Source organism: Chiloscyllium plagiosum, chromosome 15 (assembly GCF_004010195.1).
Source record: "Chiloscyllium plagiosum isolate BGI_BamShark_2017 chromosome 15, ASM401019v2, whole genome shotgun sequence".
NCBI lineage: Eukaryota > Metazoa > Chordata > Chondrichthyes > Orectolobiformes > Hemiscylliidae > Chiloscyllium > Chiloscyllium plagiosum.
The window spans coordinates 18,498,066-18,516,071 of record NC_057724.1 but is presented as its reverse complement, the minus strand read 5'-3'; the positions used below and the strand labels follow the sequence as shown (position 1 = coordinate 18,516,071).

At 44.0% G+C, this 18,006-nt stretch overlaps 1 protein-coding gene across 5 annotated transcripts in view; it reads right to left on the bottom strand.

Annotated features, from left to right (window-relative positions):
* Positions 1 to 17,745, bottom strand: part of pcdh19 (protocadherin 19) — a 116,485-nt gene extending 98,740 nt beyond the window's left edge. For 4 of the 5 annotated variants that reach the window (XM_043704492.1, XM_043704494.1, XM_043704495.1 and 1 more), the window contains exon 1: positions 12,075 to 17,745. In XM_043704492.1, the coding sequence (XP_043560427.1) occupies positions 12,075 to 14,540 (2,466 nt within the window). In that variant the 5' untranslated portion in view covers positions 14,541 to 17,745. Of the gene's footprint in view, positions 1 to 1,955; positions 2,202 to 12,074 lie in introns of those variants that run through there. The other variant, XM_043704493.1, reaches the window with a different exon arrangement.
* Between the last annotated feature and the right edge of the window lie 261 nt (positions 17,746 to 18,006).

The window sequence follows — 18,006 nt, the reverse complement described above, 5'->3', positions numbered from 1 at the left end:
TCTGGAGGTTGGTGGGTGTAAGGTGAGCTATTATGGTTCTGAGAAGGAGGTGAAGGGATGACTGCAGAAGTGAAGGAAATGGAACTTACATGAATGGTCCCGTCAACCTTGATGGAAGGAATTTTTGACTGAGGAAAATATATTCATAAGCACTAGTGTGGAAGGGAACACAATTGGACAGAAAGGAGGATTTAGGGGAATGGAATAAAGTTTGTATAAGAAGAAGGTAGTGCTTTCAAGGAAGTGCGAGGTATTAGTGGGCATACACGGGATGTTGGCCAATAGACTATGCATAGGGATAAAAACATTTGCAAAGAGGAACAGACAAAGACCACATGAAGGCACGTGTAAGTAAGGTTGGAAATTAAAAGCAAAGGTGATTAACATTTTCAGTTGGTCTAATAACAGGAAACAGTGTGATACATGAGCTCAATTCACGACACCCTGGTTCACTGTTCAATCACCCCACCTCTTCATAGGAAAACTTCCTATACAAGAAAAAGAATGGAATACTGGTCTCTTTACTCCTCCCTTCCCACTGTCAAGGTTCCCAAATGCATTTTCCAGGTGAAACAGAAACAGTTCTTCTTCTAAGTGAGTATACGATATGCTCTGTTCATTGTGTGGTCACCCTGTACATTGGAGAGACCAAATGCAATTGGGTGACCACTTTGATGAACTGCTACATTCAATCCATTAATGTGCCCTTGCGCTTTCAGTCAATTGTCATTTTAATTCTCTGACTTGCTCTCACATTGACTTCCCTGTCCTCAACTTCATATTTTCATGAAACTCAACATAATTGTGAAAACTGGGCAGCATGGATAGGTTGGGCTGAAGGGCCTGCTTCCATACGGTAAACCTCCATGACTCTATAAGCTTGAAGACCAGCACCTAATTTTTTTGATTAGGTGCTTAACACTGGCAGGATCAGTATTATATTCAACAGTTTCAGATCAAAGCCTGTGACCTAAGTTTTTCAGATAGTATTTGTAGATGCTTTGGCATTTCTAATTTACAGCTCATTTGGTCACATCTTTTGTTTCCGTCTGTGTTTCATTAGTATCTCCTCTGTCCTTCTCCATCCTTGCTTTTGCTACTTGATTGTTTCTGCCTTTCACCTTCTCTTTTGTTCTTTTTCTCCCCACCCACCTTTATCCTCTTCTCTACTTGCCTAAAGCTTGTTACATCTCAAACTTCTTCCAAGTTCTGATCAAAGGTGATCAGCCTGGAATCTTAACAACTGTTTCCCTCTCCAATCTCTTTATATATTTCCATATCTCTGTGGTGCAAAATATGCCGGAGTTGATGGCTTCCTGCAGACATAGCAGCGATTTCTGATTTACCCTCATCCACCTTTGTTGCAAATGAATGAAGTTGAGCGTTTTCAACCAAAATGAATTGAACAAAGAAGCTTAAAGGGACCCCAACACATACCCAATCAAAAAGAGACTGCAAGGGGCAATTTTCAGGCAATTGTTAAACAATGCAATTCAACTTCACCCATTCACTGAAATTCCTCATCTGATAACATTAATATGCAAAAGCTACAATCTTGTGTTTGTTGTCAGTGCCAATCCAACACATTAGTGTAGCAAATATAATGCAAATCCACTGCTGTTGCAGGCATATTTTTCTAAGAGCAGAATCTAAAGATTCCGTTTTATTGCAGGCTCTTTACAGCTATCATTTCACACCTTATTGTGTTCTGAAGTCTAATAGAAGAAACACCATATTTGCAGTGATCAGGCTAGACTTTACAATGCAAGGGATCAGTGAATTAAGACTTTTGAATTGTTCTTCCCTCCACCAACTGATCTTTCATCAATTACTGAAATCATGTTACTTCTTTCTTTTTAAAAACTGTTTAATGAATGACCAATGATACAGCAATTAATTAACTTTTCATGTACAAAGAATCCAATACCATCACAGACCAGACTCGTTTACTCTTCTTAAAGGCATTTTGCACTGATTCAGCATGTGTGGGCCTCCTGGGACTGGCGAAATCTGCCAGATATAAATTAGCTTCAGGTCTTCATCTGTACCCAAGCCCCCGTACTTATTCCCTTTATCATCACCTGCCATAACAGCCTTGACAGTGTGATGGGGCATCCATGTGCTAGCGGCCTGACACAAAGTTGCACCGAACTTGGATGATGCAGGGCTGGCTCCATGCCAACTCTTAACAGATTGACTGCCTGTTATTTAGTTTAAAAAGAAATACAACATTTCAATTGCGCCTTGATGTCCTCTAAGCATAGTAAAATACTGCACAGCCAAGAGATGCATTCTGAAGTGTAATCAGTGTTGTAAAGTAGGAAACACAAGTCAATTAATGCAAAGGAGGATCCCATAACCTATGCTTTTTTTAAAAATGGGAATCTTGGTGGAGGAATAAATATTCACACAGTATAGATCAGTTCAAAGACCCCACCATCATTTATACTGCAGCTTTTTTTGTAACCAATTCATGCAATGTGGGCGTTGCCAGCTAGGCCAGCATTTACTGCTCATTCCTAATTGTCCAGAAAGTAGTTCAGAGTCAACCACATTGCTATGGGCCTGGAGTCACATGTAGGCCAGACCATTCAGGAGGGCAGTTTCCTTCCTTCATATTCATCAGACTCTTAATTACATATTTTCATTGAATTCAAATTACACCGTCTGCCATGCCTTTGGAGAGTTGAATTAAAATTGAGGAAACCACTCTGACCTGCCCTTTAACGCTAAGATGCATAGCGGTTAGTATGCCATTCAGATAGTATCTTCAACACAATAAAATTCTAAAGTCACTTCACAAGAGCAATATCAGACAAAATTTGACACCAGTTACATGAAGAGATATTCAGGAAGATGACTAAAAGATTTGCCAAGGAAATGGGCTTGGCATAAGGAGCACCTAATGAAGGACAGAAGTTGGACCATGGCCCATAAATCAAATGGCCTGCCACCAAGATCCACAGTATCAAAAAGAGACCAGTTGCTTCCGTGCAGATGAAAACAAACTCATCCCCCAGGCAGCTCACATGCACCTCCTAGTGGTGGATACTGAACAACACAAAAAGGAGACCTGAAACATGTTGCCCCTTCACCTCCCCTCCCCCAGCTCATCAGTTGCAGAGAGAAAATGTAAAGTCAGCTCCACCCACACACAATAACCCTGGCCTCTAGAGTGGTAGAATTAAGCCACAACTCATGCGTAAATTACATCAGAGTGAAATTACATGGGTCAGTTCAAACATTAAATTGTACATGCTTCCTATTGATTGCTGCCTTGGATGTGAATTTCTGAAATGTCTGTTGAGCTGCATGTTCACAAGAAGCTGCTTTTCTGGAGCCTTTGGCTGGATATATCAATTGCCTCCCTTGTTATTGAACCCAGAGCTTTCAATGAATATCTGTATGTAGTATTGCTCAGTAAGGACGAAATCCCTTTTTCCTTTCCTGCAAACCACCAGGGGAAAGTGCATTCTCTTCCTATGATTGCTTAATGTATACAAATTAGTTGATAGCTTAGGTTTGAAAAACCGGTTGTCACTTTGATGTTCTGCTTCTATATTTAAGCACAGCAAGAACACTAATGCCCTGATCTGTTCTTATTTTGATAGGTCTGCTGTTTTCTCCCCCCATGTTGTACTCAGGATGCCTGAAAAGGTCAAGTTAAATGATCAGCTGTTGACACAGTTAAAATGTTCCATAAATTAGAAGATGTTACTAACGGTGGCACAATCTCAGTAATATATTGTACTTGGCACAATGATCTATTGAACACATCTGCTGCATCTGGGTGACTATTTATATGTGGAACAACAGAACAGGAGTGAATTTTCTTTCAAATTGGGTTTCCAATTTGCCCCCTCCCACTGTGCCGTGCTTTGACAGAGAGGGCAGGTGACCTATGTCAAGGATTTTCCAAACTCAGCACTGAGCTAGCTGATGTGGTGCTGATTTGTTGAGGAGAATGCTACTCTCAGACTTCCAGCAACAATGTTCTGTCACCAACCCTTATGATGCAGTAGACCCTTCAACTTTACCTCTCAGCTCATGTCCTACACTTTCCCGCACTCCAATTACCTTGGAGTGCCCCTCTCCATCCCCTTTTACGAGGCAACACTGGCACTCAGACTTTAACCACCTCCATCTTGCAGCACAGTACCGAGATCCCAATGATGTCCTTAAGGTTTTGTTATATGCAAGTTTAATGGAGGGATGTGAGAAGAGAGCTACCAGTGTAATCCCAGCTGTAAAGTGTAATACAGCACGTTTCAGCACAGCAGCTCTCATATGGAAATGTGTCACAAAGTGAAAGACACTTGTTTTATCAGAAATTAAATCAATTAAGCTCAAGAGGGTTGCTATTTTTAAAGTTTAACCAATGGGAAATTTACCATATGAGCTTGTGATAACAAGAGACAGAAAATAGGCAGCACAACTGAGTCTGTGTGTTCTTGGCCAAACAATTTTGCATTTATTGTGCATCACATTTGTCAATTCTATTCTGATCATGTTTTCAGCATTCAGTAGCAACTGATAAAGTAACCTCTTTAGCCATCATGAGTGTCTTTAAGTTGAGTTTTAGGTTCTCTCATTTCCTATCTATCATTAAGCCATTCCACTTTATATTTAGATCAGACACTGGTCTTCGTAGACATGTGAGAAACAAGGTAAGGACTCAGACTACAAACGTCTGGAACTCCATCTCATCGTTTAATGCTGTGGAATAGACAGACTTTCATACAACATCAGTTTCAATACTTTCATTGATTTTGCTTCAGGTCCCACACTGTTTAAATGTAGCAATGTAACTGGCATCAGAGAATAGACTTCTGCACTGTTGTAATGTAAAACCCCTGAGTGTTGGTCTTCATTTGTCCCTTTTTAATGGTAAAAAGCTATCTATACTCAGTGCTTTTGTCCGGGGCTCAGCTTTGATGAGAACTTGCCCTCTGCATGACATTAAATGAGATGCCATTGTTATGCAAAGTATCAGGCCTGATCCAAGCTCTTATATATATCACACAAACACACAAGGTGGTAATTTAGATGACAATGGGGAAAAAATAAAGAATGCACATTCTTTCCAAGGTGGCTCCACGCATTAGTGAACTTCATGGATCTCTTTGTAACCTTCACAATCTTTATGGAATGTGCCCATACTAGAATTTCACAGAATAGATTCAATGATTCCAAACCATCCCTGCGAGACTGTGGCCTTTACCTTAACTTAATGAGCTGGCAACCAGGGACATGCCTGTAGCACCTCCTTTTAACAAAATAGTTAAAATCTTAGCAGAAAGTCTCCAAATTAAATATTTCAGGTTACTGCACAAGGCAGCAGAAATGTGTGTAAAGGAGCCTGAACTAATACTCTATTGAATGCATAAAAAGCCAAATTGCACAAAACACAGTTGCCAGAAAATATAAAATTTGTTATAACTAGTCACTCTGTATTGTCTAATTTTATGCATTTATGGAGTATTTGATTAATTATTAATTCGCTTGCCTGCACGATGGCATAAATTTGTATTTGTCAACAACAACCACAATTTTGCTCAGCATTATTTTGTGACTAATACCAACAAAGTTAAAGAAAAACTTGCATTTACATAACATAGATCATGAAACTGGGAAATCAAAAAAACATTTTACAAACATTGAAACATTTGCTTCAGACACAACCACAGACGAAGAGTAGGGACAAGCTAAGGAAGAAAGGTATTGATATGTAAAATGATAAACAGGCCATAACAGGAAGGGATGGAGACTACAAAACTAAGAGTAAGTCAGAAAATAAGACTAGAGATTGCAAAAATAACAAAAGGACAAATTGAAAGGCTCTGTATCTGAATGTGCATAGCATTTGAAACAAAACAGAAGAACTGATAGTACAAATCAAAACAAATAAGTAAAATCTGATATTTAATCTGATATGAACTAGATTAGCCCTATACGTACTGTGGCTACAAGAGCAAGTTGGTTCATTAATATGTAAATCCCAGAACTTCATTTAAGTCACATTCTCGAAATTCTAGGATTTACATACTAATGAAGCAAAACCTGCAACCCATTTCTAAAAGATGGAAGACTTAACAACAATCTAGGTTTGTTCAAAATATCATTTCAGTTGCATGACACTGTAATCTTTTGCTATAAATCCTGTCTTATGGTCCTGCTCAACAACTACCTGATGAAGGAGCAGCACTCCAAAAGCGAGTGCTTCCAAGTAAACCTGTTGGACTATAATTTGGAGTTGTGTGATTTTTAACTCTATTGACATAGATAAAAACAATGGTCATCTAACAGGAAATAGAAAGTAAGCATGTGACATTGTACATTTGGCAAGATGCAACACGATATATCACAGGGATCAGTGTTGGGGCCTCAATCCTTCACAGTTTATCAAAATGACTTGGGTGAAGGCAATGGAAAAGAAATTTATTGTCACATGTTCTTTTACATGAAAAATACAGAGAAAACTTTTATAGGTCGACTACCAAAGTGCCTATATTAATGACAGAAGTCATACATAATAATAAAAAAAAGTAAAATTAAGATAAAGTTCATCAGAGTTCAGTTAATGGCTCCTGGGCTCGGAGAATACCAGTCAAAGAACAATGAAATACCTGGAAGACACAGCCAGGAGGAGACCATCATTCCAGGTGCCTAATAACTGGAAACATTTTTTAAAAAGCAGAGAAAGGAAAATGAAGTAAAAGCAGACAGAGGAGACAAGCTCCAGGCTCTTGGACTAAGGAGGCGGCATGCTATGCTGCTACTCCGCCAGAATTTTATGACAACAAAGGGTTCAACAGTATGGTTGTTAAATTTGCTGATGATGCAAAGAATCATAGCATCCCTACAGTGTAGAAGCAGGCCATTCAGTCCATCAAATCCACACAGACCCTCCTAGGTGCATCCCATCCAGACCCATCCCATCCCTCTAACCCTACATTTCCCATGGTTAACGCACCTAGCCTGCACATCTATGGGCAATTTACCATGATAAATCCACCTAACCTGCACATCTTTGGAGTGCGGGAGGAAACGAGAGAACGCAGAGGAAACCCACGCAGACACAGGGAAAATGTGCAAACTCCACACTGTTGTCCAAGGGTGGAATCGAACCCAGGGCCCGAGCACAGTGAGGCAGTAGTGCTAACCACTGAGCCTCCATGAGGTAGCACAGTGAAAAGTACACACAAAGGTAGGGAGGTTATGCTGTAATTATACATAGCACTGGAGAGACCCTATTTGGAGTACAGTATACAGTATTGTTCACCTGACTTATGAAAGGATGTAAATGCATTGGGAGCAGTTCAGAGAAGGCCTACTAGACTAATACCTGGAATCAGAGAGTTGTCTTAAGGCTGAACAGGCTAGGCTTGTATCCAGTGGAGTTTAGAAATAAGGTGACTTGATTGACAAGATGGATGGGGAAAGGTGTTTCCTCTTATGAGAGAATCTGGAAAAAGGGGTCACTCATTTAAAACAGAGATGAGAACATTTATTTCTCTCAAGCGATTGAGAGTCTCTCTTCCTTAAAAAGGGGTGGAAGCTGAGTCATTGAATATTATTTCATGCAGAGCAAGATAAATGCTTGATTAGCAAGAGGATGAAAAGTTATTGGGGGAGGCAGGAATGTAATCAGATCAATCATGGTCTTACTGAATGATGGAACAGGCTAGAGGGGCAAAGTGGCCTACTCCTGTATTTATTCATACATGACTGCATGTTTTTCTCTCCAAGGTGGTACCAGACCTGGTGAGTATCTCTAGCACTTCCTCTTTAAATTTCAGATTTCCAGCATCAGCAGATTTTTGCTGTAAACCCTTGAAATGTAGTCAACGTTGCAAAATAGAGAATGTATGGCAGCAGGTTTCCACTCACCAAGTTCGTAGAAACAATGATTTGATAATGACCCTTGCTGAAGAATCTATTTTTCCCCTCAGTTTCCTATGATACTGCTGATGAAGACTCCCAATTAAAGATACAGAAACAAGTAGTAGAGGGTAAAATTTCCTTATCTTGCAAAAATATATGTAGTAGCTTCATATCATAGAGTACATAGAGTCAGAGATGTACAGCATGGAAACAGACCCTTCAGTCCAACTTGTCCATGCCAACCAGATATCCCAACCCAATCTGGTAATTCAATCTAATTCATTCTTGAACACAATGTCCTGTTTAAATCATGAACTTCATAATATCTTTAATTCAGTATTTATCAGGTACTAAGAATGTTATAACCTTAAATTAAATTATTGAAAGTATAACTTTATTTGAATGTTTGTAGTCTTCAAAAAGGGCAGGTGTGCTATCCTCATTCAATTAACTTTTTTCACTTTACTCCTGATCGGACATAATACTTTTGTAGTAACTGAGAGAAAATGGCGCTTGCCCTCAGTTCCCAGGCAACAATTCTCACAGCTGAGTGCCCATGTTCATAAGGGGGGATTCAGTGGAGATTTCACCCCTCACCTGCCATTTCATGTTCCTTCACTTCTCACAACTGCTTCCTGATCTTTGCTTAATGCCTGCTATTGTGGTTTGAGTACATTTAAAGAGGTGAGCAAAAGTAGCCTATCAAATTGATTCATACCTGCCTGTGATTTGATTGTCCTTCACCATAACACCAACTCTATTTTGAAAACTTCAGTCAATATGCATGCTTCACTTACATTGGGGTATGATGCTATCCAACAAAATGCACTGTTCTACAGCAACTAACAATTGCCTAAAGTAAAATACAGCACATTCCTTTTACCAAGAAAGGTCAATGATTGGACTTTAAGGGGGTGATAAAGTTGTGACCCTTTGCTGCAGGTGGAGAAATCTAATTTTCAAATTTTAGATGACCTGAACAAACATGACATGTTGCATAGAGTGAAAAGTAAAATTTCAAACCATTTATTCTCGCATACTTCTTGAAATTCTTGTTTAGAGAGTAACATGGTAAACTAAAAGCTGTTATTTTTCCTCAGCAAGGACTGAGCTTGTGAAAAGTATGTGGCCCAAGTCATGGGGGTCGCACAATTTCACAGGTTATAAAATCAATGCTGTCTTCTTTTTGGCTACTGTGATTATTGTGATGGTGGCAGATCAAGAGAAAATGGGCTAAAAGCTCAGAGCAAAGCAGCTGCTGGGGCCAAGCAAGGTTGAGTCTCACTGACTCTACTGCTACAGTCCTATGTACCCTGGTGTTACATTGATGACAAGTGTAAGCACAGACTCTCTGATGGCAATTCAAACGTTCTTTTTAGTGGAGGTGGGGGGATGGTGGAGAGAGAATGCTCAGGGTTCCGTGTAGGAACATTCAAGCCAGTCAAGGCTATGATATCCATCAATACTAACTTACAAGAACTAGCTTTCTGTCAGAAATGCAATTTGGAGTACTCCTCTTGCTGAATGTAAGACCCTGGTTGTGCAGCGTAACCTTCTGAGAATGACTGTAGCTTTAAACCTCAGTCCGTTCATTAGAGTACATTAATTAAGTACATTTTACTGATCTATGAATGTAGTTCATTCTCTTTTCTAATAATTACCGTCAAAATCTTATTTTAATTCCCCCTTTTTAAAAATTAGGCAGTCGATACTACGAGTTAACTCTGGCTTTTGCACAGATCATATTCATTACATTCAGAAAATCCCAGTGAACAATCCGACTTTTTCATCAATTATTTAACTGACACATATGACTGATTCGATCTGTCTCTGTGTTCAAGGTAAAAGAGAACAATTAGGCCAAGTGAAAACTGGGATCCAATTTGGAACATGTTTTCAGAGGGGAAAATTACCCACTACCTTCTAAACATCACAAACAGTTTCCCTCTAGAGTAAAGGCTTCTTCAGGCAATTCAGCACTTTGGCTAATTGTGACTATGTTTCAGCAATTTATGCAGCATGGAAACGAAGACGATGCATTTAGACTGTCAGTATGCACCAGTTTGACCATTTAAGGGACAATGTCAATCACATCCTCCTTTCTGAATGATGTTACCACAATTTGTATTACAATATGCAGTCGTCTATTATTTCAACAGGAGTTGAAACTACATTGTAAGCCCAGGAAAAATATTGTGTTCAAAACTTCAAGTTACACTGCCAGTAAGGACTGTTGCTAACTCAGGAAAAAAAAAATCATTGCTTCTTTTTTTTAATAAAAACATATGATGCATTTTGCCAAAATATTTGAAATGTCTTGTTACTAATATTTCTCTTCATTTTCATTAGATATCATATTTGTTTTATGTCTCCAGATCTACTTATCCGAATATCTTTATTTCTGCTTTCATGTTCCTGGATTTTCCTTTGCTTCATTTTAACTTTTTGAAAGGTCATAATGACTTAAGCAGCTCAACTCTTGCTTTCTATTTTTTCTTTTCAGACTGGAGATAAGGAAAATCAATCTGTCCTTGTTTTCAGTAACTTTCAATGCTCTCTTATTGCAGTAACAAGATGCTTACCTTCACCTGAACCCATTTCAAACTGTCTCATTTTCTATGTTTTTTTTCAGAAAAATGCCTTTATCACATTTAATTCATTTAGTCTATTCCTTGCAATATTTATGATCCATGATTAAACACTTATTAAATACCAACCTCCAATTTGTATCCACTCACAACTCAAAATGAACAGCTAACAAGTGTAAAATACAACTACGTTTAAGCCAGTGGCTTGAAACACCCAAAGTGCCCCAAGTTTTCTAACCCGCATGCCCTTCCTCAAGCCCATAACACCTACATTTTGACAGGCAGTGTAATTATTTCATGGGCTGTCGTGTTGTTTGGTCATATTGAACTTGAATATTGCTAAGAAAAGACACTTTGACAAAACGTATCTTTTTTCAGCGATAATTAAAAGTTTTGCATCATCAACTCATCATGCCCATTGTTTCATTGACTTCTGAAAATATTAAATGGAGCAAATAAAATCACTTCCAAACCCACGACAAAAATGAATAGGTGGTTGCAAAGTATTACAATGCAGTTGATTATCTTTGCCTGTAAAGCTTTCTGACTCAGAACCGCAGTGCAATTAAGTGAAATGAGTTGCAAAAATATGAATTATGTACTCATCTAAAAGCCTAGAAAGGATGCATGACAGAAGGCCATTCAGCCTATCATGCCGTGGCAGTTCTTTTTAGAGCAATCCAATTAAACCAATTATTTCCCATTGCTCTGCCATTTCCTCTTTTGTTTTGAATGTTTTGAATCACATCCTGCATCCTGCTGCCTCTCAAACAGTGCATTCCAGATCACTGAATTCAGTAGGTTTGCTGAATCAGATTCACCAGCAGCCACTTGTTGGCTAATCATGCCATAAATAATTTTGTAAATGTACTAAATTGTTGAAAAGTAGTTCAACTGATAGTTTTTGAGAAACTACACTTCTCACTAACTCTAGGCTCTCCGTTAGTAACTTTTTTTGTGAAACTACATTTCTCACCAACTCTAAGCTCTCTGTTGGTAACTTTTTGTGAAATTACATTTCCCACCAACTCCAGGCTGCCAATAATGTTTTTTCTTTGCAAAACTACATTTCCCACTAACTCTGGCCTTGGCTATTAACTTTTTTGTGGAACTACATTTCTCAACAAATTTAGGCTGTCTGTCAGTAACTTTTTTTGGTGAAATTACATATCCCACCAACTCTAGGCTGTCAGTAACATTTTTTTTCGTGAAACTGTGTTTCTCACCAACTCTAGTTCAAGTTTCAGGTGATCACAAATAAAAAGAGCAAAGTTCTGCGGATGCTGGAAATCTGAATTAAAATCAGTAAGTGCTGGAGAGAGTCAGCAGATCTGGCAGCACTTGTGCGGAGGGTTAACGTTTCAGGGTCAAGCCAAATGGAAGTGAGAGTCACATTGAATTTGAAACGTCAACTTTTGCTTTTTCTCTCTCCATGGATGCTGCCAGGCCTGCTAAGAGTCTCAGCCACTTTCTTTTTGCTTCATGACAGGCAGAAGATACAGTGGTCCAACTGGTGTCACCACTGAATTGGTAAGGGGGAGGCTGGTGCCATCTCTGACCTCCTAGCCTCTCTAGGAGCATGAGTGGGTGGTGGGCACTCACCTCTGGAAGTGGCATGCCGTTGATGATGAGATCTGGCTGTTGCTGGGAGCTCTGGGTGCTGGTGAAGGTGTGATACACGTGGTTCCCGGCGGCGTTCCTCGAGTTCTGGTTCTCCACGTTCAGGAAGGTGGCCTCCGACCTGCGGCACCCCAGGGGCAAAGTCTGCTGGTGGTAGTCGAAGTAGTTGAGGGAGGAGGTGAGGGAGGAGCAGCTGACCACGTTCATCTTGTCGGTCTCCTCCATGTCCCTGGGCACCAGGCGGATGTCGTTCTTGCTGATCTTGCCCTTCTTCTTGGGCTTCTTCTGCTGCCCGTAGGAGTACTCGGCCACCCTGCAGTTGTAGGTCCTGATCTCCTTGTTGTCCCGCTTGCACTTGACCGCCACGAAGATCATGGTGACGAAGAGGATGGCGGCGATGGAGCCCAGGGCGATGATGAAGATCAGCGAGAGGTTGAGGGAGCCGCCGGACTCCTGTGCGTCCAGGGCGGGCGACAGGTACACCACGATCAGGGCGGTGGAGGAGAGCGCGGGCTTGCCGTGGTCCTGGGCGACCACCACCAGCTCGTAGGTGGTGTCGGCGCCCTCGGCGAAGCGGCGGCTCGTGCGGATCTCGCCGTTGGCCGCGCCCACGTGGAAGTGCCCGCGCGCCCCCTCCGCGATCTCGTAGCTCAGGCGGCCGTTGTCGCCGTCGTCGTAGTCGTCCGCCCTGAGCACGGTGACCAGGTAGCCGGCGGGCACCCCGCGCGGGATGTAGAGCTCCGCGGTGCCGTTGACCAGCGGCGGCGCCGAGATGAGCGGCACGTTGTCGTTGACGTCGAGCACCAGCACGCGGACCGTGGCGTTGCTCTGCAGCGGAGGCGCCCCGCCGTCCCGGGCCAGCACCTGGAACTCGAAGGAGCGGGTCTGCTCGTGGTTGAAGGAGCGCAGGGCGTAGACGTCGCCCGAGGTCGGGTTGATGGAGACGTAGGTGAAGACCGGCATGTCCTTGACCTGGGACGGGGCGACCTGGTAGGAGACGGTGCCGTTGGAGCCGAGGTCGGGGTCGCGGGCGGACACCGAGAGCAGGTGGGAGCCGGGCGTGTTGTTCTCCTGCACCATCACCTGGTAGACGGGCTGCGCGAACACCGGCGGGTTGTCGTTCTCGTCGCTCACCCTGACGCCGAACGAGCGCGAGGACTGCAGCGAGGGCGAGCCGCTGTCCTTGGCCAGCACCGTCAGGTTGTAGAGGTCCCGCCGCTCCCGGTCCAGGCGGCCGTCCACCAGCACCGTGTAGAAGCTCTCGTACTCCTGCAGGCGGAACGGCGGCTCGCCCAGCAGCTGGCAGCGGACGCGGCCGTTGGGCCCGGAGTCGCGGTCGGACACCCGCACCAGGCCGATCACGTAGCCGGGCGGCGCGGCCTCGCTGACCTCCACCGTGCCGCTGTTGACCGAGAAGAGGCTGATCACCGGCACGTTGTCGTTCACGTCCACCACGTGCACGGTGACCTTGCAGTGAGCCGGGATGGAGTTCGGCCCCAGGTCCTTCGCCTGAACGTCGATCTCGTAGACGGTGCCCTCCTCGTAGTCGATGTCGCCGCGGACGGTGAGCGCGCCGGTGCGGGGCTCGAGCGCGAAGAGCTGGCGGGTCCGCTCGGGCACGTAGCTGTTGAACGAGTAGACGACCTGGCCGTTGCTGCCCTCGTCCGGGTCGGACGCCTTCAGCTCGGTGACCAGGGAGCCGAGCGGCGCGTTCTCCAGCACGCTGACCGTGTAGGCGGCCCTCTCGAAGCGCGGGTAGTTGTCGTTCGAGTCGATCACTCGGATGTTGAGCTGGGTGCTGCCCACCCGCGGCGGCTCGCCGCCGTCCACCGCGCTCAGCTGCAGGCTGTACCGGGACTGCCGCTCGCGGTCCAGCGGCTTCTCCACCACCAGCTCGGCGAAGCGGGAGCCGTCCCCGCGGCTCTTGATCTCCAGCGCGAACAGCTCGCTCGGGCTGAGCCGGTAGCTCTGCACCCCGTACTGGCCGGCGTCCGGGTCGTAGGCGCTCTCCAGCGGGATGCGGGTGCCCGGGCTCGCCGTCTCCGAGATCTCCAGGTCGATCCTCTCGGCGGGGAAGCTCGGCGAGTTGTCGTTCAGGTCCACGATCTCCACCTTGATCACGTAGATCTCCATGGAGTTGACCATCTCCTCCAGCGAAATGAGGCACTTGGCGCTCTGGCGGCACAGCAGGTCGCGGTCGATCTTCTGCTTGGTCACCAGCAAGCCGGTCAGCGGGTTGATCTCCACCAGGTGAGGCGCCGAGTTGGAGAGGACGCGGAACAGGGGCACCGTCTGCTCCCAGGTGGACAAGCCGGCGTCCTTGGCGATGTTGCCGATCACCGTGCCCGCTCTCTCCTCCTCCACGATCGAGTATTTCAGGTTGACCACGGCGGCGGCAGCCCGAGCCCACAGGAGCAGGGCGAACAGCGGCGCTAGCAACCAACCCATCCCCGCTCAGGGAACCTGTTGATAAAAAAATAATAAAATGCCCTGGATTTCACTGCCCACAGCTCCCAGTCATCATGCGAAGGCTCCCCCTCTCTCTCTGTCTCTCTCTCTCTAGGTCCTCACACTTGGTCCTCTCGCCAAAACCGAACGGAGATGCAAAAAAAAGAGGGAGGGACGAAAAATATAAATAAGACACGCAAACACTTTTGAGTTCACCTTGAAAATATCCCTCCCCTTTCAAAAAGAGATGGGATTTCGAGTTGCCACCGTTGCAATGCACCCTCGGAAACCTCCGCTGTCCCTTCTTGCAACAGCACTCACTTCAGCGACCAACCATGTCGAACTCTTCCCCCCACCCCCTTCCTCAAGACGTTGCAGCAGGAGGGTTAATTTCAGTTGGCGATCTCAGCCTGCGCCCCCCCCCCCCCCGCTGCCTTTCTGAGAGGAGTTCACAGTGGACAGGAGACACATTGGCGCATCTGGAACGGTGTGGAGCAGGAGGTGGGACTGGGGGCTTGCCGCAGCTCTGCTCTCAGCGCCGCTGCCATTGCAAAGTAGCGACTGAGCCGCGGCGACTCGGCTTGGCACGGCGGAGTCCCGGGACCGGGCACGCAACTGCAGCCAATCGCAGCCAACTGCCGGCATTGATCGACAGCAGCAAATTGACAAGTTCTTTTGAACACTTCCAGGAGCCCAAGAGATGAGCCACCACTCCTCAGATCCTCACATGAGAGGTGGAGCTTGTGCAAAATGCGAAGTGTGGGAGTTGGAGTGTGTGTATGTAGGAGTCTTGTGTGCGTGTGTGACAGCGCGCGTGTGTAAAATAAATCAAGTTGTACACAGCTTCCAAATTGAACACAATTGTTTCGTTCATTTTCCAAACGGCGGTTTCAAAGCGATTCCGTTTTTGTTTTGTTTTTTTACTTTTGACAAGAAAGCAAACGCAGTGTCCTTTCGAAGAGACTTCTTTTTGAACAGTTCTATTAGATGGGTGAGAAGTGGAGGATTAACGCGGATGTAATTTGAGGAATCAATGTGCAGCAGCATAATTGTTATTGTGTTTAAATACCGTAATTACAACAGAGCAGAGGCGGTACCTATTTGCGTCGTATAGTCATCTCCTTTGCTGCAAAAATTGCATTTTTTGGACATCGGAGAGATTGAAGGCAGATCTCTTCCTAACCTAAGTACATTAGACGAGAACACATTTTCTGTTACATGAACAAAGGTTACTTTTTTGAAGAGGGGCGGGAGATGAGGAAGGGAAATTTTATTTCGACATTGATATTTTGTTTTCGAATGTGAGTGGAGGTAATCAGTTTGCCGCTTCTCTTGGGAAAAATCCGTTCCTTGCAGACAGCATTTTGTTTTAAAGTAACCAAAAGAGCCGCATTTCGGATCTGCCGACAGAAATGGCACAGTTCCATTTCATTAAAATCCTGGCCAGTGGTTGACTTTGCACCCGAGTTGCAACCGAAATGAACCGGCAAGGTTTCGTTGTTTTTGCACAAAGCTCAATGAGTTTATTTAAATTGAAAACACCATGGATGGAGTTCTTTGATGATATTATGTGGTCGCCTCTGTCGGAACTGTGTGATCAATACAACTGAAGTGGCGCCTGTTCTGTTTGATTGAGTACCAGAATATAGTCTGAATGGGATTCCGTGCCATTAAAAGTGCCCCAGGTGAATTGAAATGGAGGGAGCGATTCAGGTAAAATGATCAACGGTGTAATGGGTCCTCATATTAAATCATTCAACGATAGACAACAATGCGTCAGCCGAATCATATTACCCCGGGGGAAACTAAATAGGATATCTATGCAAAGCTGTCTTTCTCAGCTAAATAATAGCAAATTCAGATCCAAAAGCCCGATTGCATTACTTCAATGACTGCAAAACCACTGGGTGGATCGAAACGAAGAGTATTTTATTAAAAGGACAGGATCCCTGCTGCGTGCCAGCCCCTCAAACACCTTTGATCATTCGCCAACCTTTTTGGGGGTGAATAAGCTACATCCCTTCAGGCGTAGCAGCACCGCCAACGCACGCACACACACTTAAATAAGATATCAGTGTTAGTAAATTTGTAGGGATTTTAATGAAGGTATCTCGAATGCCAATGCAAAAAAAATCCGATCGAGTTAGTCAAACAAACCAAACGCACTGATGTAAACTGAGACACTCGCCCTAGACTATCAGACTGCAGAGCGCTATGTGATAGGGAAAGTGTGGGGAGGGCTGCTGGTGTTAACAGTTTGTGTACTGAGTCGGCACTTGCTGTACAGTGTGAATGATATTGAACAGGCAGAACCGTTTTTCTTTACAGGAAATGTGATGAAGTCAAATCTCCGCGATGTGCAATCAGGGCTGGAAAAGTAAACGCGCGCGTTCTTCCAATCTTGGCACAATGATATTTAGGAGCTCTCGTTCCGTCTGTGAACGCCGAGGAAGCTTTGTCCCCTGGTTTCAACATTAAGATTTTTTTGCGGGGGCAAAGGGGTGTCTCGATGGTGTTGACTCTTTGGTCATGTGTTTGTGCAATCAGATTCGTTTGATCTTTTTGACTGCAGTGTCAACCCGTGCGGAATGAGGAATATACTCAATTAATCTAAAACTCCTGTATTGGTTGACTGACGTCTTAAGCTACTAGGAACATCGTGGGGGGTGGGAGGAAATGAACCTCACTAGCGCCACACAGTGGGGAAAATTAAATGGAATCCCTGGACCCGATTGAGGGGACAAGTGCAGCTGATCACCCAGCTGTCCATTGAGTCGATGGTTGGCTTCTCACTTTCAAATCAATATTTACCAAGTGACACGGATTTTTCTTTACGCAGATGGCTTCTGTACATAGCCATTGCACAGACTATTCTAGATTTAGTGGTGTTTCCGTTCATCCCCTGTTTTACACTGCAGTGAGATTAAAGACACAGTATGTGGTACAATGATAATGGTATGCCTCGCATGCCAATATAATCATTGTTTTCACTTGCAATTAAGGTGCTGGTGGATCCTAACAATGGGCTTAATTGTCAGATATCCTCATTTAAATAGTGTAGTTGCTTTGAATTATGTTCTGCAGAAAGCCTTGCGTGTTAGATTTGTTGACGAATGGCAAGGCGAAATAGGTCTGCCTTTATTCCTGATGAAGGGCTTTTGCCCGAAACGTCGATTTTACTGCTTCTCGGATGCTGCCTGAACTGCTGTGCTCTTCCAGCACCACTAATCCAGAATCTGGTTTCCAGCATCTGCAGTCATTATTTTTACCTAAGTTTTTAACTAAGTTGCTCTTTGGGAATATGAAATCACATTCCTGTCATTTTGTCTGATTTGGGAAGGCTGACTGGATATTAAGTGTTAAGAAAAAAATGAAAGTTGATTTCTTGTCTTCAGGCTTGCTGAAGCACATATTAACATATTGAACTTTCATGGAGAGCACTGACACTTTATTTTACATTTATGTT